The sequence below is a fragment of the Anarhichas minor genome, unplaced genomic scaffold (assembly GCF_050575085.1).
Source record: "Anarhichas minor isolate MPS153535 unplaced genomic scaffold, ASM5057508v1 ptg000020l, whole genome shotgun sequence".
NCBI lineage: Eukaryota > Metazoa > Chordata > Actinopteri > Perciformes > Anarhichadidae > Anarhichas > Anarhichas minor.
In genome coordinates, this window is record NW_027466466.1 from 3,149,646 (window position 1) to 3,177,374 (window position 27,729).

General features: G+C 45.5%; 3 protein-coding genes across 4 annotated transcripts in view; all 3 read left to right on the forward strand.

Annotated features, from left to right (window-relative positions):
- LOC142954407 (collagen alpha-1(XX) chain-like) overlaps nucleotides 1–7,231 on the forward strand; it is a 30,858-nt gene extending 23,627 nt beyond the window's left edge. The window contains exons 27-41 of the mRNA XM_076095387.1: nucleotides 604–762; nucleotides 897–974; nucleotides 1,673–1,759; nucleotides 1,845–1,898; nucleotides 2,422–2,517; nucleotides 2,622–2,675; nucleotides 2,813–2,866; nucleotides 2,961–3,014; nucleotides 3,651–3,722; nucleotides 4,826–4,861; nucleotides 4,974–5,040; nucleotides 5,138–5,326; nucleotides 5,488–5,565; nucleotides 5,672–5,833; nucleotides 6,560–7,231. Of these exons, the coding sequence (XP_075951502.1) occupies nucleotides 604–762; nucleotides 897–974; nucleotides 1,673–1,759; nucleotides 1,845–1,898; nucleotides 2,422–2,517; nucleotides 2,622–2,675; nucleotides 2,813–2,866; nucleotides 2,961–3,014; nucleotides 3,651–3,722; nucleotides 4,826–4,861; nucleotides 4,974–5,040; nucleotides 5,138–5,326; nucleotides 5,488–5,565; nucleotides 5,672–5,833; nucleotides 6,560–6,588 (1,269 nt within the window). The 3' untranslated portion in view covers nucleotides 6,589–7,231. The remainder of the gene's footprint in view (nucleotides 1–603; nucleotides 763–896; nucleotides 975–1,672; nucleotides 1,760–1,844; nucleotides 1,899–2,421; nucleotides 2,518–2,621; nucleotides 2,676–2,812; nucleotides 2,867–2,960; nucleotides 3,015–3,650; nucleotides 3,723–4,825; nucleotides 4,862–4,973; nucleotides 5,041–5,137; nucleotides 5,327–5,487; nucleotides 5,566–5,671; nucleotides 5,834–6,559) is intronic.
- A 1,764-nt stretch (nucleotides 7,232–8,995) lies between these two features.
- dpm1 (dolichyl-phosphate mannosyltransferase subunit 1, catalytic) lies at nucleotides 8,996–12,806 on the forward strand. The gene is made up of 9 exons (XM_076095400.1): nucleotides 8,996–9,167; nucleotides 9,403–9,502; nucleotides 9,766–9,799; nucleotides 9,890–9,966; nucleotides 10,558–10,583; nucleotides 10,773–10,868; nucleotides 10,969–11,037; nucleotides 11,133–11,247; nucleotides 12,327–12,806. Exons 1-9 carry the CDS (start codon nucleotides 9,037–9,039, stop codon nucleotides 12,429–12,431), a joined length of 753 nt encoding a protein of 250 aa, XP_075951515.1. The 5' UTR covers nucleotides 8,996–9,036; the 3' UTR covers nucleotides 12,432–12,806.
- A 1,291-nt stretch (nucleotides 12,807–14,097) lies between these two features.
- On the forward strand, nucleotides 14,098–25,854 carry adnpb (activity-dependent neuroprotector homeobox b). Of its 2 annotated transcripts, XM_076095399.1 has the most exons (5): nucleotides 14,098–14,700; nucleotides 17,810–17,858; nucleotides 19,386–19,502; nucleotides 20,776–20,868; nucleotides 21,033–25,854. In XM_076095399.1, the coding sequence occupies exons 3-5, from the start codon at nucleotides 19,395–19,397 to the stop codon at nucleotides 24,012–24,014; spliced, it is 3,183 nt and encodes a 1,060-aa protein (XP_075951514.1). In that variant the 5' UTR covers nucleotides 14,098–14,700; nucleotides 17,810–17,858; nucleotides 19,386–19,394; the 3' UTR covers nucleotides 24,015–25,854. The 2 variants fall into 2 exon arrangements, with proteins under 2 accessions (XP_075951514.1, XP_075951513.1); XM_076095398.1 differs by lacking the exon at nucleotides 17,810–17,858 and having other exon boundaries at nucleotides 14,100–14,700.
- Nucleotides 25,855–27,729: the final 1,875 nt, after the last annotated feature.

Below are 27,729 nucleotides of genomic sequence, written 5' to 3' on the forward strand. Positions count from 1 at the left end.
ATGTTTGAAAGAGGTGGTTTGAGATGATTGCTCACGTAGCTGTGCCTACGGTGTAGAAATGTGATAGAATCTGAATTGTAAGTCGCTTTGGATAAAAGCGTCTGCTAAATGACTGTAATGTAATGTAATGAGATAGACTCCGCATACAGTATAATCTCAGCAGCTGTCCCTAGAGGGGCTGAGGAAAATACATGTAATAACAACTAAAAGCAAAGAAGGAAATAGAGAGAGATATGAGGCAGTGTGCGAGGGGAAAAGTTTTAAAAACAGCTTATTTTTAGTAGTTCGTTCAGCTGATTTGTTCCCTCTCGTTAACAGTCGGAGCTGCCGCGGTGATAATGACACACACAAGGAGGCCATTAAGGTACTTCAAAAACATTAGCGCCTGATTGCTGCAATTGGAGACAAAACTTTCTCTGAGTCTGAACACGCAGACACGATACACGCGTTTCTACATTCAGTACGACTTCCAGAAGATATAGTTTCTGATCCCAAACACGAATCAAAGTAAGACAGAGAGTTATGGTAGGAGGAACTAGGTGCTCTGGGGCAGAGGGGGAACCCCTGACTACCTGGTTCTAATATCATAATTGTGATTGGCAGGTTCACCTGTCGGTCAGCCAGGTGAGTGTGTCCCTGTCTGTGGACTGCCAGCATGTGGGTGAGAGGCCTGCCCGCCCTCTAGGCAACCTACCGACCGACGGCTTTGAGATGCTGGGAAAACTGGTGAAGACCAGAGGACCCAATAGTGGATCCGCACCGGTACGTTTTATTCTGTTCTATTTGATTAGACATATATATATATATATATATACACGTTTATAAAAAAAAAAAGACTGGTAATCTTTCTTCTGTCCTGTGCCCTTACTGTCCCCTGTGTTCTTCATCGTTTCCAGTTCCAGCTGCAGTCCTTTGAGATCGTGTGCAACACCTCGTGGGCTTCAGAGGACACCTGCTGTGACCTGCCCGGGGTGGTCAGTCTGTTACCATTCATATTAACATTTACTCAGCTCCATCGTGGTATAGGCATATTGAGAACTGAAGCTGTGTTTGAACCAATTTCTATTTATTCAATGCAAAACACAAACTCAACAATGAATATGTACACAACTGAGAACTCAACAAGAAAATGTAAAAGCAGAAACACCAGATCATTCATGGCTACATGACTGAAACCTCTTCAAAAACTGTTTCAGTTTTACATGATTTCAGTCAGGAGCCAGTTGGAGTCCTGAAGGTAAGGAATTCCTTGTGTTGGTTCCCTGAATAGAGAAAGGCTGTTTGTCCAAATGAGGATTTACGTAGGAGCCCCTTACTCTTCCCGTTGGATGCTTCATGTTTCACTGAGCCTGACGCTCTGGAGGAACCACAGGGTCACCGGGCAGTTTGCTTTGCTCCCCATTGTAGCGTGCTTCTCAAATGTGAGGTTTGAATCAAAATTTAGCCATTGTGGAAAAAAAACAACCGATTATATACCTGAACACTGTGACTCATACCTAAAACATTAGCCTGTACCCTAACTTCCTTCCTACACTATCATATTGCTTTCATCCCTTTTCTTTCCCAGTGGTTATACAATAGTGAGAAATACTTCAGGAGAGCGTAGTAAACGTACTTGTGACTGCAACAGCTGGCTTAATGTCTTTGTCGTGAATGTCTGTCTGTGTGTCAGAGAGATGAGGAGAGCTGTCCCGCCCCGGCCTACACCTGCACCTGCTCCTCCGACATCCCCGGAGCCTCTGGTTCCCCTGGACCCACTGTATGTCACCACGAGATCTCCTTTCTGTGTGTGATCCAGCTGTTTGGTAACCTGTCGACCTAATTATTTTGCACCCCCCCCCCAGGGAAAGCCAGGTCCTCGTGGTGAGAAAGGTGAGAAGGGAGAGCAAGGCCTAAAGGTGAGATGAAAATATTTCTTCAGGCTTAGTAACATTTAGAAACTCGAGTGTTGCTCCTTCAGCTGGAAAGCCCGCACTACAGCAAACACAGGTTTAGTTTAGATTGGTTTAGTTCAGAATTGTTACATACATGTATGCACAAGGACCAGATGCACTCTGGTTAGTGTTTGTAGGGAACGCTATAAAATAGAAAAAGAAAAGAAATACATCCACAAAAACATCCACAAGATACAAAATACAGGTGTGTCTTTAGGAGTATCAGGGGTGAGAACGTTGTGGCTTAAGTTGGCAGAGGTGAACAAAATCTCTTTCCAAAACTCCTTTCCATGTCAGTTTCTCCTCTTTCCATTGGCTACGCATTCTTCTTTCATCTGCTGCAGATCGATCCGAGCATCACAATACAATCACCAGTGTGATCCACATGAGTGTGATCTGGTGATTTAACAGTAAAATCATGTTTTAGTTAGAGGCACGCCTTGGAGCTCCAAATCGATGACTTCAAGTTAGTTTCTCTGTGTTTCAGGGGGAGGTGGGTCCTCCAGGAAAGTCTGGATTAGAGGGAGGTCTTGGACCCCTGGGCAGCACGGGGCCTCGAGGCATGGCCATGCAGGGTAAAGCGGTGAGTAACCTGCTTAGCTTTAAATATGTAGTGTTATTAACCATGGACTCATGAATCTAGTGTTTTTGTATACAATGTTTGTGTTTTCTTATTTTCCTTTTTAGGGTCCACCTGGTGCAAGGGGGGGAAAAGGAGAACCTGGGCGACCAGGGGTCCAGGTGAGTCTAAAATGAGTCACCAAAACACAGAAATAGAAGAGAGAACACTTTAAATCTTCCTCGTACTGTTGTGTTTGAACCCATTCCTCTGCCTCTCCTCGCCCTCTCTCCAACCTCGCTGTTGTGTTTCTCTGCAGGGTTCACCAGGACCTCCAGGTCCAAAAGGAGAGGTGGGGATTCCAGGCCCTCAGGTGAGCTGCTTGATCCCAGAACGCCACATGTCAGCGGTGACCCTCTGTCCCTTTTCGTTTGTCCTCATCTCTCTGCTATGTGTGTTGTACACAGGGCATTAGGGGGCTCGAAGGAAACATCGGTGGACCAGGCATCACTGGACCCCGGGTAAGACTGGATTTCATTTTAGAGCCACTGTGTGTAGAATTTTGACTTTGGTGTCACTGTGGGGTCAGAATTTGACCGTGACCAACATTTTGGTCCGTGACACGGAAGTTTGAAAAAGTAATATCTTAATGGCCATGAAACCTACTGTGGATATGTGGACACATACAATTTACTGAGAACGAATGAGCCGTTTCCATTTTGGTCACGTTCTGAGCTTTCCTCTAGCACCCCCCTCAGCCCAAAACCCGGCATTACTGGGCCCAGGATGTGTTTAAAAGATTTGTAGAACGACGTCCAGCCTGGCATGTAATAAACACAATGTTATTGCAGTTCCACTCAACAATAAACTTTGCCTTTTGCACTACTGCTGGCAAGGAGCTTATGTTGTTCACTGTTGTATTGTCTGCTGTGACGACCTACTGGTGGGGCTTTTTAAGGTAGTCAATGTGTTCTGACCTGGGAAGTCTGTATTGTGGCCCCCAGCTGGAACAGTGTCAACAGCAGAGATTCCCCTGTCTGGAATGGATAATTCCTCTACCACTATTGGCTCGGGAGCTCAGGAAACGGCTTTGACTGTATGTCATGTTTTTTCGTTTGTCTTTCTGCTCCACACATCCGTCTATTTGTATCTTACAGGGTTTCCAGGGAATGCCCGGACACCCGGGGCCTATAGGGGACAGGGGCTTCTCAGGACATGTGGGAGCTACGGTAAGACCAGAGGGACAAATCACGTCTGTCTTCACATTTGGTTATGTAGTGAACATGTAATTCACAGTGAACATGGGTCAGAAATATACGTGCTATATTTACTATATTTACAGACACTTAAGCCGCTCTAGTAGTTCTTGGGACCTTCAAAGAAAAATGTTACACCCACAAGAGTCCCGACAGCCTTTACACACATAATGAACACAAAGGGAAGACAAAGTGTGATGCATAGCTGATGTGTAAATGGCACATGGCCAGTTTGTGTGGGTGGGGGGGGGCACCTTTGTTAATCCCCTGGTTACGCTCACCTGTGGCACACTTGGATACAGGATGGCTTTTAGAAAGAATACATTATCATACCTTAAATGTTGGCCAGTGAGAGTCTGTGTCCAACCACACTCGCTTCTTTCACGCCCTCCAACAGCAGAGCTCTCCCCATTGTTACAACCCGGCTCCAAGGCTGCAACATAAGAGAGACAAGACGAGTGGAAAAGTAATAAATAGACATTTATTTAATCAATCCAACGAAGCAGCAGCCGTGCCAGCCCAGGAGAGTAGAGCAGCCAAAGAGGAGGACCACAGCCATGGTCAGATGGTGCCTCTTTATAGCTGGTACTTCCAGCAGGCTCCGGTGTGGCTCATCAGCAGAGGATTAACGTCCTGCAACACAGAATAGACAGCAACCAGGACACAGACCCCTAGTGGAAGGGAGGGGTCGTCACACCATCGTGACGCACTGACAGCTTGTGATCCAGTGGAGAGTCTTCCTCAGAGGAAACTTCTTGTTGTCTCGGACCTACAGAGCTTCAAACAGATGTACAGATGGACATGAATCATACTACGTTTAAATGAAAGTTTCTGGGCATGAAGAAGAGCTGACGGTCACCTTGTTTCCTCTGCGTAGTAGTGCACAATTTAGTTTGTCATCACAATCCATGCAATAATCTCCTGCAGTTAAATTCCACTGTACTGCTACGACGAAAACGACAATGGAGTTTAAAATGCAATCTAGCTTTTTGCAGGAGTGGGAAAGGTGAGGAGGTGAGAGATCAGGGAGAAGCTCTGGTAATCCTCTTCATACTCGTGTATCTGTTACTTCACAGGGTCTTCCGGGGGGTAAAGGGGAGCGAGGAGAGAAGGTGCGTTACAGCTATAATTGTATAATAAGTCTTTTCACTGCAGTGGATATGCATATAAGTTACATTTCATAATAAAACTTGGTTCTCGTTTAAATCTGCTGATGTGTAACAGGGGGAACCTCAGTCTATGGCCATGATCTACCAACTGGTCACACAGGCCTGTGAGCAGCTAGTGCATAGTAAGTGGTCAGTTTAGCGAGCACTGATATCTGCATATTTAACTCGCTCATTGTAACTTTCAAACATATTTCATTCCGAGTTGTGTGTGTTTTTCAGACGAGGTGTTGAAGCTCGACATGTTCATTAACGAGATGAGTCGTAAGCCTGCTCCTATTGAGGAGCCGGTGGGGCCCCCCGGGGAACCTGGCATACCGGGACCCAAGGGCCCACCGGGCGCCAGGGGCACCCAGGGGCGTGTCGGCGCAAGGGGGACCTCTGGCAGAGCTGGATATCCAGGAGAACAGGGTAAGACTCCAAAACAATCCAACCAAATTCTCATTGTTTGTCAAGCAACTGTAAATAAAAGTCTGGGCATTTATAAACTATGAATTTGTCCGATTTTTAGGCTCCAGTGTAATATTATTGTAAGCTTTTTCTATGCCGATTTGTCTCTGCTTTCTCTACAGGAAGAAGAGGTTTGCCAGGGGGGAAAGGTGATGCAGGGACCAATATCCAGGGGCCCACAGGGGTCAAAGGATTTGCAGGTACCTCTCTAGGAGTCATTTGTATATACCACTGTAATATAATGCATCCACCGTGACTCACCAGCACACAACCCTGTACTGATGTGTGCCTTCTGTGTGTCCGCAGGTCCTCCAGGTGAGTCCAAGCTGGGGAGCCTGGGTTCCAACGGAGACGATGGTAAACCAGGACCCGCAGGGATCGCCGGACCTCCCGGACAACAAGGCGAGGGTGGACCATCGGGTGTGTGTGACAGCAGTGGAGGCTGCCAACGGGTTCCCCAGGAAACAGGTTAGCTACCAGCAAAGGTCCACGAACTCGAATGACACACAGCCTGATAATATTAAGATACGATGATCCCGGTCCAGCAGCCTTTCACTGGTGTGTAGCAGTGGGTGGTTAAAGAGGGTTTCTATGAGGAAACTGGAATTATTCTGGAATGAAAACTGTAAAGAATTTCACGTGTTGGGTAAACTGCTCAACATCTACCTCAGACGTCTAAGAGCCCTTGCTTTCCATTTTCCAGAACAAACCATTACTTTTAGATTTACTGTCTTTTTTGCTAACTAACAGGAAGACAGTAGATTTTTTTTAACCACTTTTGGGCAGCGCAACAAGCTGTAAATGCACCATTGACATTGAACTTATACAGTGTTGTAATGGTAAAAGTGTGAGCAAACGGTTGCCTAATTACAAATCCAGCAGACACTGTAGAAAATGTTGCACATAAAGCCAAAACAATGAGATGCTTAAAAAGCTCTGTATTGCTGAGGGTAACTGCAAACTCAGGGGATAAATCTCTGTGGGTTCGTCACTACTCCTATATAATATGAAATCATTTATCAAAGCAGCTTTAACGTTATGGTTAAGTTAATTAGAGTGGTTAAACGCTTATTGGCATAAACCATGTGTGTTATGTGCCATTCATTTATTGCCACAACAATTTGCCAACACTACCGAGTACAGTAGTGGTCTTATACGTTGACTCTCTTTGTGTGTGCTCTCTTCACACAGAAGAAGACCCTTATTATGGCTACCAGCCCTAAAGGATATTAACAAGCAGCTAGCAACGCTACGGTGCCTGACGTCGGGTTGAAATGACTGTGGTTCCTTTGGAGCTGAATGCCAGATAAGGAATGGAGCTAAAAGAAAAGAAGAAGCACTAAAGAGGTTTGCTGCGATGAACTTGCCACTGACTTATGCGGAAGCCTCACAAGCTTCATCGTGGAAAAGGAAGCACTAGAGGAAGGATCTCTCTCGGATCCTCATGTTACCATTTTCTTTGACTTTAAAAAACAAATGACTGAGAAATGAACCAAGAATAAGTAGGAAGCTCTCTAATATAGAATAGTGTTTTAAAGAGCAGTCAGCATCATAAAGGAAAGTATTTTCTCATTCAGTCAAGTGCTGTCTTATACACCCTATTCGCACTGAAACTTTTTATTACTATGTATATGTATTCATGCACTGTATCAATGCCAAGTAGTTTAGCCATCTGTGTTACATTTCTACATATTTCATTCGCCATTTTAACCTTAACTGCCTCGATGATACTGTGAGAATGTCCTTTGTCTTGTGTATGATCATTTGTATGTTTATTATATTCACTGAATGCAGTTATTCATTTATGATATTTTATACTGTAGCTTTTTGCATTGAAAATTCATGTTTACATTTTCTGGTTTCAATGGGGTTTAGGTGATAAACAATACTGTGTGTGTGTGTGTGTGTGTGTGTGTGTGTGTGTGTGTGTGTGTGTGTGTGTGTGTGTGTGTGTGTGTGTGTGTGTGTGTGTGTGTGTGTGTGTGTGTGTGTGTGTGTGTGTGTGTGTGTGTGTGTGTGTGTGTGTGTGCGCGCGTTTGTTTTTTTTATCCTGTTAATAAAATTTCATTAATATGTGTCTAATGAAGTGTGTTTTTTTTTTTTTCTTGCAAAACTTGTCTATGCTAAGCGACAGGATACTTTAGTGTAGTGAAATTCTATTCCTGCATGACAGCAAGATTGTCTTGCTAAAGTGTCCTTAAGCAAGACACTGGTCCAATCCCAACGTCCCCCCTAAAGCTTCAAACCCTGAACCCTCAGGGACTTACTGACGTCACCTGGTAAGTGGTTGAGTGTGAGAGACTGACGGCTTGAAATGGTGTGAATAGGAATGGGACAGCACTTTGCTGCAACATATCACGTTAACATGAAAACGACAAAAAATATGATGTATAATTGTAGGTATTTATTTTATACTTTATACTCCCTGATTTGAACTTCTTCCAGGCTCTTTCCTCACAAGATGAGAGGTAACTTCATATAATCTATTTACTCGTTTTTGTCAAAACTGCTTCAATGACAAAGTCAAATATTTGATGAATAAATAAATAAATATCCTCTCATGTCATGTTTATTTTTTGTTCCATCTTTAACCCTTAATGTTTCTGTGTACATTTAATAAGACAGGCTGAACACACGTGAGCCGTCCTCTTTGTTTACTGCTCCATGCGTCCACTGGTAACCCCGTGTTTAACGTCACATTGCAATGATTTGTGGGTAATTCCCTTAGGCAAAGTCAGCATCCCATCACTTCAATAAACATGAAATCAGAGGATATTTATTTATCAAATATTTTATTTTGTCAATAGATTATCTGAAATTACCTCTCATTTTGTGAGGAAAGAGCCTGGAAGACGTTCAAATTAGAGAGTAAAAAATATTAAATAAATATTTCAAGCCCTCAGTCTCTCCCACTCAACCACTTACCAGGTAACGTAAATCCTTGAGGGTTTAAGGTTTAAGGCTTTAGGGGGGACATTTGGATTGTGCCACTGAATCTGTCCAAGGGTTGCTGTTCTGAGGCTCAACCTTACCTCCAACCTCCCTGTGGAGGCCAAGAGAAAATAAAATAGCTGGCAGGAATTAATAAAGATAATAATGTCAAAGTCCTTTGTAGGAACGGCGGCGAAGAGATAGTTGTTGCCAGTGGGGTCTATTTTGAAGAGCACAATGGAAGTTCCGGTTCCATCCCCAGCGGCTTCATTAAGTTAGCCTCAGTGGTACAGTTTCCGGTTTTTAGAAATGTTTGTTTATTTTTCAAAATAAAGATAACCATGTTTAATCACTGCCCTAAAGGGTAGTTGTAATAAGCCGGTGAAAGTATCACTAAGCAATATTTTCTATAATCATTGTTGCGAGGTCAGGCCGTGTCAGAATCAGTGTGAAATTTACATTGGAACGTAATGCTATTACTTGAGATGAACACACTAACGTTAGCTAATTATGCTATATGTTCTCTATGATTAGTGTCTGTGATGTTTCACTATTGCTGACGTAAACAGGCTGGCTATGGCTCTTTAGTCAGAAAAACATGTAATTCAGTAAAACATCCATTTTATTTACCAAACTAGTTACACTGATACCTTAATTTATTTTGAAAAACATAAACAGGATGTTGTAGAACACTTTAAATGTTACGCAGTGTGGTTATCTTGCCGTAGATACACGTCGCTATGGCAAGCCGAAAAACTTCGCACCCAAACCGGGATAGTGAGGACAAATACTCAATATTATTACCGACCTACAACGAAAGGGAAAACCTACCCTTGATAGTGTGGCTTCTGGTGAAATATTTCGGTGAAAGGTGAGTTCCGGGGAGCCAGCAAGCTAGCTAACGTTGCTGTAGTGGTAAGTTAGCTAATGCCTGTCAGTGATGAGCTGTCACCAAACCAGAGGGAGAAAATAACGAGGTTTATTGTCAAGTGAACTAGCTTGCTCCAGCCCACTTTTGTAGTTTTGGATTTACTTTGTGTGTGTCTGTGTGTGTGTGTTAAAGGTTTAAACATTATATAACTCAGTTGAATGTGTTGTATTTACAGCGGCTATAACTACGAGATAATTGTCATTGACGACGGAAGCCCGGATGGGACACTGGAGGTGGCAGAGCAGTTGCAGAAAATCTATGGAGAGGATAAAATAGTGAGTTAAGAAACCCCCGCCCTACAGTGATGACGCTGGGGTTCACGTTTCAGACACCTCCTTTGTGAGGAACCAAACAATGCATTTCTTGCAATGTTGTAAAGTATTAGAATTGATTAACATCTTCATAGAGACAACCACTATCGTATGATTTACATTGTTTTCCCATATAGCTTGTCTGTAACATTAACTGTTGGTTCTAGTAAGATAATGGTGTATGGGATCTTTATGCAGACTCCTAATCTCTCTTTTCTGTGGTTCAGCTTCTACGGCCAAGAGCGAAGAAACTAGGCCTCGGTAAGTTCAAAACTGTGTTTAAAAACTGTGTATTCTATGTTCTAGTAACCTTTGCCAACGACTGATGAGCTCTTCTGCTTCCTTCCAAAGGCACTGCGTACATACACGGCATGAAGCATGCTACTGGGAACTTCATCTTTATCATGGACGCAGATCTTTCCCATCATGTGAGTCGAGCTGGTTCCATTGTGTGTCTACAATAGGCCCACATGAACACATGAAGCTGATTCGAGGGTCAACAAATATTGTCATTATTGATTAGTCTGCCAGTTGTTGTTTTACAACAATTGGTTCATTGTTTGGTCTATAAAATGTTAGAAAAATATAGAAAGAAATCTACAATTTCCTAAAGCCCAACACGCAGTCTTCAAATTACTTGGTTTGTCCGAACAACAGTCTAAACCCTAAAAATATATCGTCACACGAGACAAAGATGTAAATCCTCACGTTGAAGCAGTTTAAAGATTGATGATTAATGACTAATCGATGGACAAAGTAGTTACCGACTAGTTTTAACGACAAATCCATTAATCAGCTTATCATTTTAGCCCCAGCTGATCCTATGACTGATTCACTGAATCGCAATTTTGTTAGTATTTGAATCGGAGATGTGAGTTTACCTGCTCCATTTTCTTTATCAACACTCTCCTCTCTATCATGCCTAGAATTTCAAATACTCTTTCATGTAATTTCAATATTATGTGAATCATTTTGGACGGAATATTATTTGATTGTTCTTTGACTTTTTTTCTTTTCAGCCGAAATTCATCCCAGAATTTATTGAGTAAGTGTTTTAATTTCCATTCCTTTATCGTGTGATTTTGTTATTTATTTATTTTGTACCTTATTTTGATTTGTATACACAAAATGAATTTCTGAATATATAAACAACAGCATTTAGCTACAGTGCCACAAATGACAGAGAAATTGTGCAGAAATCTTCTATTTAAAACCGTTTTGTGTTGTTTGTCAGAAAGCAGAAGGAAGGTAACTACGACCTGGTGTCTGGTACTCGTTACCAGGGGAGCGGGGGAGTATACGGCTGGGACCTGCGCAGGAAACTCATCAGGTAGCTGCACGTCACCATCAGCGCTCACCCATCTTACGAGAGACAAGAGGCTGAGCTTTGATTTTCCTTTCCGTCTTCTGTCTCCTCCTCTCGTTCACAGTCGGGGAGCCAACTTTTTGTCTCAAGTGTTGTTGAGACCCGGTGCTTCAGACCTCACGGGCAGCTTCAGGTAAGTGTTGCTCGTGCCACTGACTTTTTCCACATGCACGGGGATGTGTTTTCTCACACACACCTGCTGTGTTGTTTTCCCCTCACTGACGTCAGGCTGTATAAGAGGGCGGTGTTGGACAGTCTGGTTGAGCGGTGCGTGTCCAAAGGGTACGTCTTTCAAATGGAGATGATCGTCCGCGCCAGACAGCTCAACTACACAGTTGGAGAAGTGAGGCCCGAATTCATTCATTCGTGTTTTTATGTATTTACCTTGTACACATTAAGGTATGTAGCGATGATATTTCTTTAGATTCTCCGTTTTTCATCGGATGTGAAAAAGCATTAGAAATCAGTTTTTAAACCCACTTTCAGGTTTGTGAAACAAAAAAGGTTAATTTCACTGCTGTTTCTACATCCAGACGACATTGGTCTTGGTCTATCTTTAAAAACACTACACTCAGACATATTAATTCATTATGACAATAATGAATGGACTCGAGAGACTACAATACATTTCCATGACTTGGAGGCAGATTTTTATGTCCAGACACTATGGCTGTTGGGTAATATGACCTGAAAAAGCTGTCTTGTGTCATCACATGACTTGTAGGCAGGGTTTAACATTAATTTCATGGCTCACCAGCCATGATTTTGTTGTTGAGATTTGGGGAAACTGTGTTTTACCCAGACACCTTTGCTCAGCACTGTAAACGACCATAAAGCAAGCTAAGAAAAAAAACAAAGTCCCAAAACCTGACTTGAATGAACCTAACATATCAGGTGGGGCTAAGTGGTTCCATCACGCCATCCTAGAAAAGTTATGTTCATTGGAACGGTCGGTATCTGAGCAACTATTTTTACTAAGGTTAGTCGGACTAACTGAAATATGCCTGATGCTTAATGGAACGGCCCCAGGTCTTCTTTAAGCCATGTCTTATGAATCACTATTCCAAGTGAAGACCTGACGTCGCCCCACTCACAGAACAACACATACTTTACTCACAGAACAACACATACTTTATGATACATCTGTGAAGCAAGGGTCCATGACTTTTCCAAAACATAAAGAACTGACCTAATGATAGTGGGGTTTAAACTGTGATGGGCTTTCAATACGATTTTTAAATATGTTTTCACAACAATAAGCGGTGTAAAAACAGAGAATCTGCCCAGAAATATCATTAAGTTTTAGCTTCGCTTAACCCCTCAAGATCTAAATCGGAAGCCAGAGTTGTGATTTTTACAATGCACATTGAAGAAAACAAAACAATCCTCTCTTCTTCTTCTTCTTCTTCTTCTTCCAAACAGGTACCCATTTCCTTTGTGGATCGAGTTTATGGAGAGTCCAAACTCGGAGGGAACGAGATCGTGTCATTCGTGAAAGGACTGATCACACTCTTCGCCACGACATGATCAGTACTCAGTTTGGACGTCCCACAGTCATATAGTGCTCCTTCCAGTCTTAAAGTCGCTGTCTTTAATACAGTAGCATCAGAATTTAAATAGAAGGGAAAAGGCTCCACATGCCCGTGGTCAGACTGTGACATGACGGCAAACGACAAGGGAGGCTTAAATATAAAGTAATTTGCTGTCAGTAGTCGTCCCCGAATACTGAAGGAACATAGTGCTTTACATTCCCATCAGCCCCTGAACAGAGCGCATAGTGTCTCATCATTCCCAGTCCAGACAGCTGAACTCTACAGAAACACGGCTGTCAGATGGGTGTATGTACACGTTATACTGCTACACCTGTGGTTGTTTGTATCAAATTAAACCGTTTGTATTGTTGGCTCAGTTTTTTTTTTTATTTTTTTTTTTTATATAAATACAATGAGTCAAAACCCTAAATGTGTTATGGAGATCAACCGGCTGCCAAGATCAGAGCTGATTTCTCTGAACACGAGTAGGTTCAACTAACTCAATGCCCTCCAAAGTTTTTAACCTTCATGAGCATCCAGTCCAAACCTGTCCTGGATCATTCTGATAATGTCGAAAAGAGTTGAACGCTTAAGTTCATTCCCGACCGTTGAAACAGTAGTTTGACTAAAAAAAAAAAACCCTCAAAAGGTCCACTTACTAGCTTCTTCTTAGTCTTTCCACCACATCGCCTCCCCTGCACATGGTGTGTGACACTCTTTGCTGAGGCAGCAGCTTTCAACAGGTACCAGCTTGTACATCGCCTCAAATACACTAATGGAAATGTCATCCAGGGGGTCGCAGCAGGATGAATATGAATTAATGGATTAAAAAAAAAAAAATTGTATGGACAATTAACATCCTACTTTACTCCATTCACCAATGAAATGTCATGTGCAAGGCTGGATTATCAAGGCCTGTTGTGTTTTGTGTCTATGTTAAAGTTCATCATGGACTATGCACCTTGAGGGCATCAACTGAGGCCTGAAATTGGGTCTTCCACTTAAATGATCCTGAAGCCCTGTCTTTAAGAGGGGTCCTGTGTCAAAAGCAAGTTAAATGTTGCATATTCCTATGTTAACATGTTCAGTCAAATAACCATACAGCAAGCCTAGTGTCAGTCAGGTACTATAATAGCATTAATAAGAACCCCCAATGCACACGAAGTGGCAGACATGGAGGGGGGTCGGCACTATGTGATGAGTGAGGATGAAGGGTGTAATGGGGCAAGAATGAACCTCAGCTGATGGAAAAATGTAACCATGGGTTTAACCATTTAAATGCACTGTCGCACTAGATGAAGGGCCGATTCACAGTACTGGTCTTGGAGCTGCCCTTCAACAGGCAACGGGCAGGAAAGTAGTCCCGGTCAGTTTGGCAGAATTGGCATTTACTACCAGTAGTGTAGTACAGCGCCACCTACCGTTGGCCCAACCCGTTGATACCAACACAGCTGAGTGCTGAGGCACTGTGTACATCCGAGGCTCCGCAGGGGAGGGAGGGAGGAAGGAAGGGAGGGGGGGGACGCCAGATGTAGCCAAATCGCGCATGCGCTCAAACCGGAGAAACCCACTCCAGAAGGACGCCCGCTGTCGGCCGGTTCCCGCCACTACTGTGTGGGGTTGTTTACCTCACAGACTCGAACACAGAAACCAGAGGCTCGCCGCAGTTTTTGAGGGACGAGGTTGTTTTTTTTTCAACTGACGTTCGCTTAATTGGCCAAATTGATTGATGGACCAATCAAGAGTTTTAATGAGCCGACCAAGTTCGCGAGGATCTCACAATGAGATTATTTATGCTAATCAAGTAGATGTCACTTCCGCCCCTTTTATTTGCGCCATTTTGGATAGGGCAGTTTCTAGGCTGGATGTGTATTGTCTGTCAGAGAGAAGAATGGGCATAACGCTGTCGGCTGCCAGGCTATCGTAGGCAGACCCAAGGCTATCTATTTGAAAGAGTGGGTCCGCCGGTAGCTGTTCCCAACAATAGGACATGCGGCCGCCCTCACCACTCAAGGGAATGGAGGTTTTAATGTTCTAATGAGGCTCAGAGGCTTTCTGTTCCCATTTGCCGACCAGAGGGAAGAGGATAGCCCTTTTCGGCGAGGGAGAGTCCGGTCTGGAGGGTCGACCGAGGGAAGATAGTTGTCACCTGAAAGGATATTACCGAGATAGCTGGGAAGACCGTGGAAGTGTCCACACATCGTCTCTCAGCCATTCCGAGGTGACACACTTCACTCAGACGGGAGCACTGGATGTGAAAGCAGGTAAACTTGTCACAACGCAGAGTTTCTCCGTTAGCCGTGGCTACCTGCGGTGATGCGATAGGTGGCCGTGGATTCACGTTACAGCGAAGGTAACTTGGCTGTCAATATAGCTAACGTTTAGGTCAGGGGGGCTTCAACGTAGCCTCTAGTTGAATCACTTCTCCGGTTACGTTATGCTTACGACCAGCCAGGTTAAAATGCGAGCGATTGTCCTTTGTGGTAAATTGAGGACGGACATGGCAGCATTAACATTAGTTTACGAACAGCCCGTGTTGTTGATGCGAGTTGGGCTAGCTTAGCATGCTAACTCAGCGCGGAGTGTCCCCATTCTTTGTCAGCGGCAGCAGCTCCCTGCCAAAACCTATCGATCTGGATACTGCCAGATGTTGATCGGAGCTTAGATCCACTAACACCAACGTCACCTCGCCGCGCGATTTGGTTCGTGTCCACGGCCAATAGCTCCCACGGCAGATCGTGGAAGTTGACGGTTTTTTCAATGCGAGAAATGCTACGAATATTGAAAGTGTAGCCACACTATTACTGTACAGCAGAGTTTAGTCCTGGGCGACACGTGATGTAATATCCACAACCACGCACAGATTGTGGCGTAGCAGTCATACGATGTTTTTGATAAATTGTAAGTCTTAAACCCAAACCATCAGGTGATCAGAGTTCAGACAGGTGACACCGGGGTTGTGATGCACGCGCGCCTCGTGTTTGAGGGAGGGCTGTCACTTTGGTCAGGACAGGTGTCAGATTATGTTATTATAATAATATTATTATCACGATTACTAGCATCAACCCCACACACTGGTACACAGACAGCCTCCGCACGTGTATTGCTCAAGGCTACAGTCAGGTGTTGAACGTGCTGTCACAACTAACCCCGGTGCATTTCAAGCATCCCAAACTTTTTTCTGGTATCTGTGTGAATGGATGTCACCAGGAGCTTCATTCCTCACTGAATTGTAAACGGCAGTAGTCGACCAGAACACAGGTCATCATGTCCCAGTGGAGGACTGAGTGAGATCTGTGGTTGAAGGTTTGTTGGCCTTTTTTATTTTCTTTGACAACACAGGCGAAGGGGAAACCTGTTTTCTGCCAGCAGCCCTCAGCAGAGCAGAGCAGCCTCCTAACGCCTCTCCTCCCTCGCCGCTTCCTTCTTTCCCTCCCTTCCCTCCTACTCAGCCTGTCCTTTGCTTTTTTTTTTTTTTTCTTCTCTCTCCCTGTTCTTCCTCCCACCGCCCTCCCCTCCCCTCCCCTGGCTATCCATCGCCCCCTCTTCCTCTCGCCCTCTTCCATTTTCTCCCCCACCCCCACCTCCACCTCCACCTCCTTCCTTCCCTCACCCTCCCATCCCTCTCCTCTGAGCCTGTCTGTCCCACCTCCCCTGCCTCCCCATCCCGCCCCCCCCCCTCTACTTCCGTCGCTCACTCTCTGGCCTCTCTCCTTTCCTCATCTCTTCCCTCGCTCACTCGCTCCCCTCCCCCTCTCTCTCCCTCCCCTCTCTCCCTCCCCTCTCTCCCCCCTCTCTCTCTCTCTCCCTCCCCTCTCTCCCTCCCTCCCTCCCTCCCCTCTCTCTCTCCCTCCCTCCTCTCTCTCGCTCTCTCCCTCCTCTCTCTCGCTCTCTCCCTCCCTCCTCTCTCTCCCTCCCCTCCTCTCTCTCTCTCCCTCCCCTCCTCTCTCTCTCCCTCCCCTCCTCTCTCTCTCCCTCCTCTCTCTCTCTCTCCTCTCTCTCTCTCCCTCCTCTCTACTCTCTCTCCCTCCTCTCTCTCTCCCTCCTCTCTCTCTCCCTCCTCTCTCTCTCTCTCCCTCCCCTCTCTCTCTCTCCCTCCTCTCTCTCTCTCTCTCCCCTCTCTCTCTCTCTCTCTCTCTCTCTCCCTCCTCTCTCTCTCTCCCCCCTCTCTCTCTCCCTCCCTCCTCTCTCTCTCTCCCTCCCCCCTCTCTCACTCCCCTCTCCCTCCCCTTCCTCCCAGCTCCCTCACTCCACCTCATCCTATCTCGCACTCCCCTCCCCCTTCACTGATCTCTCTCGCTCCTTCTGTCCCTCCCCTTCCTCCCTTCCAACATCTCTCCCTCCATCCCTCCCCCTCCACTGCAGACATATTGTAGAGGCTGCTGCTGACTCAATAGGAGGCGCCATTCTGTGATGGTATTGCGAGGCAGGGAGAGAGAAAAGGGGGCAGGCAGAGAGTGTAGGGAGGCTTACATAATGGAGCTCCTCTCTAGCGCCATCTGCAAGTAATGGGAGGAAGCAGGAAAGGGAGACAGGGAGGGGAAGTGGTCATGGGTATGTGTCTCTTTCACTCACTCTAGCACTTGCACACTTCTGAATGACAGACAGACAGCAGGCAGGCAAGACAGTGAGACGAACAGGCAGTGATGTCTCCGGTTCTCTGGGCTCCTCACTAGGCCAACAGTTGGTGGAACCACACACGCTCAGTTCCCCGTCTCCGTTTGGTGTTGTCTAGAAGGGAAATAAGCTGAGTTGTTAGCAGGAATTGTTTGGGACTGTGCTGTTTGTTGTCCCTGAGCTGCCTTTCATGTCATCACGCATCGGTGACCTTTGACCCCCACTACATGAAGCTCTGATTTGAATGGAAACTTAAAGAGACAGCCACTTTGGACAGTGAGTCAAACAGCCTGTGTTATTTCCTCTGGCAAAAGGTGCCTTTACTCCTGCTGAACTAAATGGTGGTGATAATAACTCTATGAATAGGTGGAGGGTGGTTTGTATGCGACCAAGTGGGTCCGTCTGTCAATGAGCAACCTTTATTTCTACTACACACAGCTAAGTGAGGTTTGGCCAGGTCAAACTCTGAATAGGCTGTCACAAAAAAAGTATTAGCTTAAGTACGGACAATGCAACATCTAAACTGTAGTTATCGCAAATAAACCATTGAGCACTGGCTTTTTTTCTTTGAAACAAACGGAAGTTGTTTAATGTTTGAATGTTAAGTTTCAGTATTTCTCACCGAAACAGATTGTGTATCCTTGGGTTTCAACAAACGTATTGAGTGCATTTCCGTTCTTAAACATTTGTAAAGCCGTTTTTGTTTCTTCTTTTTTCATAATTTAAATCCTGCATTGTTTTCATCCATGTTTACAGGTAGCGGTCTCCTTCTGCCCTGCATTTGCTGGTGCATTGCTGTGTTTTGGTAGGAATGTGTTGCGGCCAGATGGATACCTCTGGTTCCATGTGGAAGTGTCTTAAACTTGCATTCTCTCTCCTGACCATCAGGGGGCGACTCCTCTGATTGTATAGAAGTCTATGAGAAAATGACTCTACTTCTCTCTTGATTTATTACCTCAGTAAACATTGTAAACAAGATTTTATGGTCTCAATCTCTAGTTTCAAGTCTTCTTCAATACAGCATGATGTTCATTTAGTGAATGATGGTCCATTTAGAGTCAAATAGACCATAAAGCAGAATATGGTTTATGGTCTTATATACAGTTACATGGAAAGCAATCTCTGAACCCTCCGGCTATGATGATGATGATTTAGCTTTTTATTGGTTTAAAGTTATTGTAAACTGTCTACTTGTGAAACAATCCGGTCAAACGCGTCGCCTCTCAACTCCAACTCCAGTCTGGCATCTGAAGTTGCTAATCGGACTGTAAACAACGAGCAGCGCACGAGATAGGAAGTCTTGACCCGGATATCTGCTGGATACACCGGAACCCCAGAAATATAGCCCCCGGCCCCCAGAGGCTTACCGTCGTTTGACCGATAGCCGACTGGTTCCAAGGTTGCCCGCATGCATCCCTTGTGCCGCTGTGGATTAAATGTTTGCCACTGTGATAACTTTACAGAGTTGTTAAATCCTGTCTGAGTATCACAAACCAAACTGGACCTCCTGGAACGTTTTCATAGTCTCATCGATACCTTAGGCAACACGCCCCCACCCAGGCTGCGCTGCGCTAAAACAGCTCTGAATACCCCTTTGAGAGGGTGCACTTTGCATTGATAATCTTTTGGGGAGCGACTTCATCTCTTTTAGTCACATGGCTCCAGATGTGACGAGTCGCCACATCTGAACAGGGCTCAACAGTAACTTTTAAAAGTGGTTTCCCCGCTGGCAACCAGGCATCAGCTTTGGGTCAGCGAAACTGAAAATATGCTTTCCATTTTTGCGTCGCCTCATATTTTGAGTAATTTAGATACTAAGCAGCTTAATAATAGAAAAGTAACAAAAGAAAAAATGTGTTATTACAGTAACGAACCAAAATTCTTTGTAATTTGTGTTTTATCTGATACTTGTGTTATCAGTTAACGTGTTCACCCTCAACTCCTGGTATAGCTGTAGAGCGGTGTATCTGTGTTTCTCACAGATGAATCCAGCCAGTCACTGGTTGCTTGTTCATCCACTCTCTCCATTTCAAATTGAGTTTTTTTTTTTTTTTTTGTGCTGATTCCCACCACAGATCCATTGGCCCTTCAGTCTTGGATTGTGGGTTGAAACGGACAACTATGTCTAAATGCCAAAAAGCCATTACGTCAACCGACAGTTGAAGCCATCAGTGTTGTGTATTTCATATCTGAAAGCTGGTGTTATCAAGTTAAAGGTCCTTTTCAGCAAAACTGTCCATTCCCTGACTTGCAGTTCAGCTGACAGGCATCCGTTGTAATTGTACCCTCCACCTGTTGATAACATGCTGCTGCATGTGTCTTTTCTATCCAGGTGGGCAGAATGTTCCAGCTCCCCGTCAATAACCTGAGCAGTCTGCGGAAAGCGAGGAAAAATGTCAAGAGGGTCCTGGGAGACATCGGCTTGGAGTTCTGTAGAGACCACCTAGAGGTGAGCGTGTTTTCATGATGACAGTCGCGACGGCCCATTATTCCTTTGTGGTCACGGCTTTGCCTTAAGAACGATACACTGTACGCATTCCTCTGCCTTTGATTATCATCAAATTCATATTCCCCACCATCGTCACCTTCATCTCCAGCTGAGGGTTGAGAATGGTTCTTGTTTGGATATTTGTAGCATTGGTGTACCTGTAGGAAATTTGTTTTGGTTTAATAATAAGGTCAGTTTTGGATTGAGATTGCTCTTCCATTTGGCTCAGTGCGGGACGCGTAAATCGTGTGCCTGACAGCGCTGCGTAAATGTAGAGAATGTACGGTGATAGGAATCTATGACCTGGACTCATGTAATAAAACGAATAGGCCTTCACATTAATCTTACTACACACTCATCGACATCCTGTCCTCATTCGATCTCACTTAATGTAGGAGAAATAAACTCTTCAGGCTTAAAAGCAGAAACCAAAGACTTTACATAAATCAGCATCCGGGCCAAGGCACTGACATGAAGCATTCTACAGACAGGGTGGGGTTAGATGAGGTCTCCGTCACAGTTCCCAGTGTTTGACAGGTTTGGTTAGGAATGTCATTCTTTTACACATGAGGACTATGAGCCAGAACCTGTATCCGCGCAGTAAGATTATAGAAACTATAAGTAAAAAATAATGACTTATTTTCCAGCCTTAACATAAAGTAAATGTGTGTCCCAAAGGACAAAAGAAAGCTGGGAACAGAGCACAATTTAGAATTTTTTTTAAAATACATTTTGAAACACATACGTTTCCTTTCTGATTGTGCCTTTTTTAAATTTAAATTATTTAAATATTCCCTTTTTATTGAGAGGGATAAGCAAATATTTTATCATCTCATAATTCGTCTTGTGTAAACATGGGAAATAACTCGATGATTAAAGCTGAAAAATATAAAGATGAGGTTTCACAATACTATTCACGTCCATCTATATGTCAATATTCCTCCATTTTTTCCCCTTTTTACATGTATAATCACCGATACATGTACAGTATACACCCACGTGTGTACCTACACGCATACATATACATACACAGCTGTACATACATACCCATATCCTGCCACACATTTTCAGACAGGTTTTTAAATGATCTAAAGAAACATAAACAAGAATATAGTATACCTGTTATACAAAATATTGTAATATCTTACCATCCATTTTCATTCCGGGACAAGGAGCTTGTTGTGATTGTGTCTCCGTTTCATCAAGTACTAATCTTAATTTCTTTTTTGTTTAGGACTATAAGGACTATATTCCTCCAGAGGTGTACATAAAGCACACTACCTGGGACGATGTGTGCATGTGGGAACCATCACATACCAAAGTCCAGGTGTGTGACGCACTCAAACTAAGTGTCCTCTGTTTATTGCAACGCTGATATCTGAATCGACTGTGTTTTCAAACAGAAAATGTATAAAGGTAGTAATTTCTAATTCTCTCAGACAAAGAACTTGTTAAGTTAAGCTTTTTGTCTTCTCACCTCTGTGTCTCCAGGACTACAGATCGAAGCCCTTCTGCTGCACTGGCTGCCTCTTTTCCTCCAAGTACTTCTCTGCGTACAAGAGCCATTTCCGCAACGTCCACAGCGAGGACTTTGAGAACAACATTCTGCTCAACTGCCCCTACTGCACTTACAATGGCAACAAAAAGACTCTGGAAACGCACATCAAACTGTTCCACATGCCCAACAGCACCGTGCGGCAGGGCCCCGGCGGAATGGTGGCGGGAGCCGGCGGGCTCATGATGAAGGACGGGCTGCTGAAAAGGACCGGGGACAGCGTGGAACAGGCGGTGTACTACTGCAAGAAGTGCACCTACAGGGACCCTTTGTACAATGTGGTGCGAAAGCACATCTACCGGGAACACTTCCAGCAAGTGGCCCAGCCCTATATTGTGAAACCGGGGGAGAAGACTCAGAATGGTGGCTCAGCAGGAGCCACAGAGAGCAATAACACAAACAATGTTAACAGTAACCAGATTCACTGCAAGAAGTGTCTGTTTGTCCCAAGGACCTACGAGGCACTGGTCCAACACGTCATAGAGGACCACGAGAGGATTGGCTACCAGGTGACCGCCATGATCGGGCACACCAGCGTAATAGTCCCCCGTCCCAAACCCATCATCATGATCCCCCCCAAAACCCAGGGGGACAAGACCATCATCGGAATGGGCCCAAAAGGCGCGGTAATGGCCACGACGAGGTCTCCCGGCTCACAGCAGCTGGGTCGGGTCATTGTCTCCTCAAAGACGGGCTTCAACGCTCAAAGTTTCCTCTCCGGGATGAAACACGACGGAATACGATTAAAGGCCGGCACCACCCAGTCCTTCTCCATTGGCGGCCAGCAGGTGAGGGTTACTTTACCAGGAAACGCGCAGGTTTCTGTACCCCAGCAGTCACACGCAGCAAAGCAGCTTCTTTCGGGCGGCGGCCTGCGGAGTCAAGTCGTGGTCAACGCCGCCTCTTCACTCAAATCTAACTCTCTGGGCTCGCGCGTCCAGGCGGCCGCGACCACCGTCACGGCCAAGAAAGGTGGCTCCTCAGTCCTCGGCTCATCCTACACCCAGAAGTGGAAGATCTGCACCATCTGCAACGAGCTCTTCCCAGAGAACGTGTACAGCGCCCACTTTGAGAAGGAGCACAAAGCGGAGAAGGTGCCCGCAGTCGCCAACTACATCATGAAGATCCACAACTTCACCAGCAAGTGTCTCTACTGCAACCGCTATCTCCCCAGCGACACGCTGCTAAACCACATGCTGATCCACGGCCTCTCTTGCCCACACTGCCGTGCCACCTTCAACGACGTCGAGAAGATGGTGGCCCACATGCGGCAGTCTCACCCGGATGAGAGCGTCGGCCCGCGCATGGATTCCCCCTTGACCTTCGACCTCACGCTGCAGCAGGGCAATCCCAAGAATGTTCAGTTGATCGTCACAACGTACAACATGAGAGATGCGCCGGAGGAGTCGGTGGCATTTCACGCTCAGAACAACAACGCGTCCCTGTCAGCAGCCTTGACTGCCTCCCTAATATCAGGCAAGAGGCTGGTGCCGCAGCATCCGCCTAAAACGCCCTCGGGGTCTGCTGATGGTGCACCAGCCAAGAGCGCTCCACAGATGACGTTGCCCTACAAGAAGGACGTGGGCAAGACACTGTGTCCTCTTTGCTTTTCTATCCTCAAGGGCCCAATCTCGGACTCACTGGCCCACCACCTGAGAGAGAGGCACCAGGTGATCCAGACAGTCCACCCTGTAGAAAAGAAACTGACCTACAAGTGTATTCACTGCTTGGGGGTTTACACGAGTAACATGACGGCCTCCACCATCACCCTACACTTGGTGCACTGTCGAGGTGTGGGGAAATCCCAAAACGGGCAGGACAGCCGGGTGGCCAATTCTTCTCGGGTCGGCCAAGCCCAGAGCAGCACTCTGAAACGGGCCAGCTTTGATAGCTCTGACACTAGTGCGCCGAAACGAAGGAGGCCGCCCGGGGAAAGGGCCCACCCGCGTGACATCAACGGTCCAACGGCGTTTGTAGAAAATCCCGACGAGCCCGTAGTTCTGGCTCTCGACCCCAAAGGACACGAGAACGAGTCGTACGAGTCCAGGAAGGCATTTCTAACGCAGTATTTCAATCAGGCACCGTACCCCACTCGACGGGAGGTGGAGAAGCTGGCTGCCAGTCTGTGGCTGTGGAAGTCGGACATCTCCAGCCACTTTGGCAACAAAAGGAGGAAATGCGTGCAGGACTGCGAAACCCAGAACGCCAGCGTGTTGCTTGGGTTCAGTATGCACGAGCTCAGCAAAGTGAGTCACGAGCTGGCGTTCGTCCAGGATGGCTCGTACGAGGCCGGACACAACAAGAGGCGGACGTCCAGCACGCACATAGGGGTGTCGGAGCAGGCGCTCCGGAAACACAGGGAACTCGTGGCCGCCAATGGTGGCGTGGCGCCGCCACACAGGGGAAAGCCAACGGGGACTGTAGTCGGTACAAAAGCACCGCCATCCGTCCCCAAACCCAACGGTGCCAGCAGAGACCAAACCAAGACAATCAACAGCACCCTACCACAAAAAATGCCTCTAGACCTTTCAGAGCCCATCGCCATTGACTCTGACAGTGATGAGGAAGAGCAGCAGAAGGATAACGAGGAGGGAGAGGTACAGCTCCATGGCAACCAACTGCTTACTGGAGCTAAGGAGAGAATGGAGGTGGGGACAGAGACTAAGAGCGCTTCAAATCTAGAGGATACGTCGGACGAAGATGAAGACGACGATGATGATGATGACGACGACGACGACGACGACGACGACGACGATGACGAAGAGGCACATGTGGAGAATGGCTTTGGGCCCGCAGAGGGCGCAGGAAGGCCGGCTGCTAAAGAAAGAGACGCTCATCCCATCATTATTCCCAAGTTTGTACCGTCATCTGCAAGAAGCAGGAGAGACGGGGCCCAGCTGGGCAAACAGCAGGTCTGACTGATTAAAAAAAACCAAAAGACTCAAACAGTCAGCGAGACACTTTAGATTTGATCCATCCCAACAAATCTGCCTCGCCTGAACCAACGGACACGGCCCAGTTACATTGGGTATCTGCGAAGGACGGAGCGACGAGGAGAGAACTCAAAACAAGCCATCCAGTGACTTTTAAAGGCAGGACTCAACGAGCAGCTAGGATCCATGTAAAGATTTGTGATCAAAGTTTTAACGTTTCCTCCCCCGTGTGGGAGGGGAGGTGCAAAGACAACAGAGAAGTCACACCAAGCAAATGGAATTTAGTTATTTTTCTTTCTTTCTTTTGCCTTCTCTATACTTTATTACATGAGATAAGGAGTTATTAATGTTGATTTAGCCACTGAACTTGTAAATGTGGCTTAAAATATTGAGTTGTCGTGAGGTAAAGCTTTTAAGCTGACCAGATAATGCACCATTTTTTTTCCATGTAGTTATATCCGAGATGGGTAGTGTAAATTTGTACAGTCTTTTAGACATGTTTGGACAGACGTTGCCGTACATGTACCCTTAAATATTTGCTATTACCTGTATGTAAGGTAGCCTCATATGTTCTACATCGGTATGCTTAACCATAGTTGTCGCTTTGGTGGCTGGTATTTTCTCGTACGTTTAAGTTTATTTTTTAACGAAAACCTAGTTTTTTTGCAAAATAATATATCTATATATAAATGAAATAACATAATTGATTTGTTTTTGCTTTGAACTAGATTTTATTTTTTTAGTTTCCTTTTGTTTATGTGATTTCTGTTCTGAGAGTCGTGGTGCCGAGCTGTTCTTCTTCTCTTACAGTTTAAAAGCAGCCTCTCATGAACCCTTTGCAGCCTTGTGCTCTTTAGCCTTTACTCTACTTGCTTTCTGTTGCCCACAAGACCGAACAGTAACCACCACACTGACATCCACAAAAGTGAAAGCTAATTTGTTTTTCTTTTTTTCCAAAAAAAGAGTTCAATTTGTGTTCTTTGAATTGTGTGTATTTGTTTTATGTTTTCATTTTCCACCTAAGCATTTATGAACAATAAAGTGCTGTAATTGTGCTTCTCACGGAACTAATGGCCACGCCAGTTTCTTCGTTCAAAGTAAGGAACAGCAGTGAAAATGTGTCCCGATGCACTAGTTAGAAAAAGGATGTCTTTTATTTCTTTTAGATAATGAGTATTGTAAATCTGCAGTTGTCTAAACCTGCTGTTGCAAAGTGTTCGTACTAGTTAACTAGTCAACTAGTCGTGGTTGAAAAGAGGCTGTACTTGTCAGCGGAGGCTGAAGGTTGTATGACTGATGGACAAATATTCTCTGTGGTGCTTTGGTGGCTGGGTTTCTTCAGCGCTTCAGGCCTCTGAATGTCCTGCCCACACTAAGGCCACAACCCGTGACGAAGGATCACAAGGAGGTATTGCTTCATTTTTAAGGGACAAAGCCAAGAAGGTTTTAGAGGTTTTGCTGTCCTAAAGACCAACCAAATGTTGCTCAATGTCGAAACTATTGCTCAACTAGAAAAACTCTGCAAACCTTGTGGGGTTGTTTTGCTTCTTTTTTTGTTTTTGCATTGAATAGGCAGTGATGTACGGAGGGAGGGATCATTCAACAGTGTAAACCAATGGGACATCAGGGATACACTGACGGTTCTGCTCAATACTACTGTCAGCAGGTCAAGACTGGCAACAAAGCCTATTAGTACACAATGACAATGATCAGCTTCACCAAAGCAACACAAAATCCTTTTTTTTTAAAAACAATTTTAAAGTATGTGTATACACTGAGCAAACAGGGTGAATAAACAAGTTCCAGTGTGATTTTTAAAGAGCCATATTGTGTTTTTCTCAAATCATTTTTTGTCTCCAGGCTTGATAATGAGCTCAAGGACAATAGATATTAAATGTTTACGTTGCCACAAGAGATGCTTTGAATTTAAGGTTTTTGTAGGTTAGGGCCCTTTGATGACGGTCTACAAGTGACACAGTGGGATGAGATTCTCATTTGTTGTGCTAAAAAGAAGAGCAATCTCCAGCTATGAAAATGAACTTTTCCCCCAATTTAATTGAATGTAACGGTGACAATTAGCCAATTGTGAATTTAATTTACCACTCGGGTCTGATGCATCTTTACACATCAATATCAATCGGCACAGCTTAATGACATTTTACATTGCTTTGTCATTGTTGGAACACAGTGGTGGGGGGGTAACAACTAGAGTGGGTTTTTATCTCCAGTCCTGAGCATTTCTAAAACACATTGTCCTTCCATCCCAACAGAAAGGATGCTGATGTTGATCTATCACAGTAAAGGTATAAAGACGTGTTAGGCAGGAGTCTTTGGGTAGCCAAAAATACTTCCAGTAATATCCAGCATTGATTGGTATCCAGGATTAAGTTGCCCACCAGTTTAGCCTCGCAAGATCAGAGCGGTGTTCAGGTGTAACGGAGAAAACAGGAGTTTACCGGCATTGACTGCAGGTGATTGAAAAAGATTCTACACTGATGGTGAGGTTTTGAACTGTGCCGTCCTCAAAGTGGAACCCCATTCACGGTATATACCACTGGTGCCCAGTGTCCATAACCAGTTGGTTCCTGCAACGAGCTACACATTTGAAGTAAAGCTCGTTTGAACGTCCCTTACTTCTGGGTGCGCATAGAGGCGTTTCAAGTAAACATGAAATAGAATGGATGATGTGTTTGTCAGAGAGCTACAATATGTGTTCTGGTTTCACAGCTACAGCAAAAATGGAGCCTCTGTGCATGTTACCAAAGATACCATGTTGAAAAGCCTTGGTTGGAGATGGAACACTACATTATTAACCCTTTGCCGAGGTTCACCGATGAATGGCACCTTCCCAGAGTAGGGATCAATCAGGCCGGACTGAGTTACATCTTGTGAGTCACACGGTCCTCCCAACGCAGGTGAACTGAGCGAGGTCAGATGCGTACTTTGGCTTTATATATTTTAACCTCTTGAGTGTTTAATTAAATTGCCATCCTGTGCCGCCCTGGGATGAGGAATCTAAAATGGAGGGAAATTACCCCAGTGCAAGAGGGAGAGAGAGGCAAGACTCTCCTTGGCTGGCTAGTCAGTGTTGCTATGCTGTTGTAAGGAGCGAGAGTGGGAGGGAGGGAAGGAGTGGTGGGGGAGGCTGAAGGAGAGGGAGGGAGAGAGAGAGGCCTGGCAGACTGTGGGGGAGGCGGAGGCCTCATCTGCAGTGCTGTGTGCAGAAGGAGCGCTTAACAGCCTTTCAAAGGGGGAAGGGGAGGTGAAAAGGAAGGGGGGAGGGAAGGCGAGGAAAAGGGGAGTCAGAGAGGGATGGGAGAGCGAGAGACAGGAGGGTAAGCAAAGAGGAGAAGAGAGAAGAAAGGGGGAGGAGGTGGCAGGGGCAGACCAAGGTGGGGGGGGGGGAGAGATGGAGAGAAGTGAGAGGAAGGGGTAGGGAGAGGAGAGGAGAGGAGTGGGGGGAGGGGAGGTGATGGTGGTGTAGAGACGGGCGCCCCCTGTAGCCGGAGGAGAGACAGAGAGGCCCTGATGTGTGTGTGTGTGTGTGTGTGTGTGTGTGTGTGTGTGTGTGCGCTGTCAGACACAAAGGCTGCAGAGACAGAACAGGCCTACTTGTTCTTAACAGTGGGCTGATTGGTTGAATTGGGCACAGGTCAGTTTAGCATTCTCCCCCACCTGACCTGCAGCCCGCATCCACCTG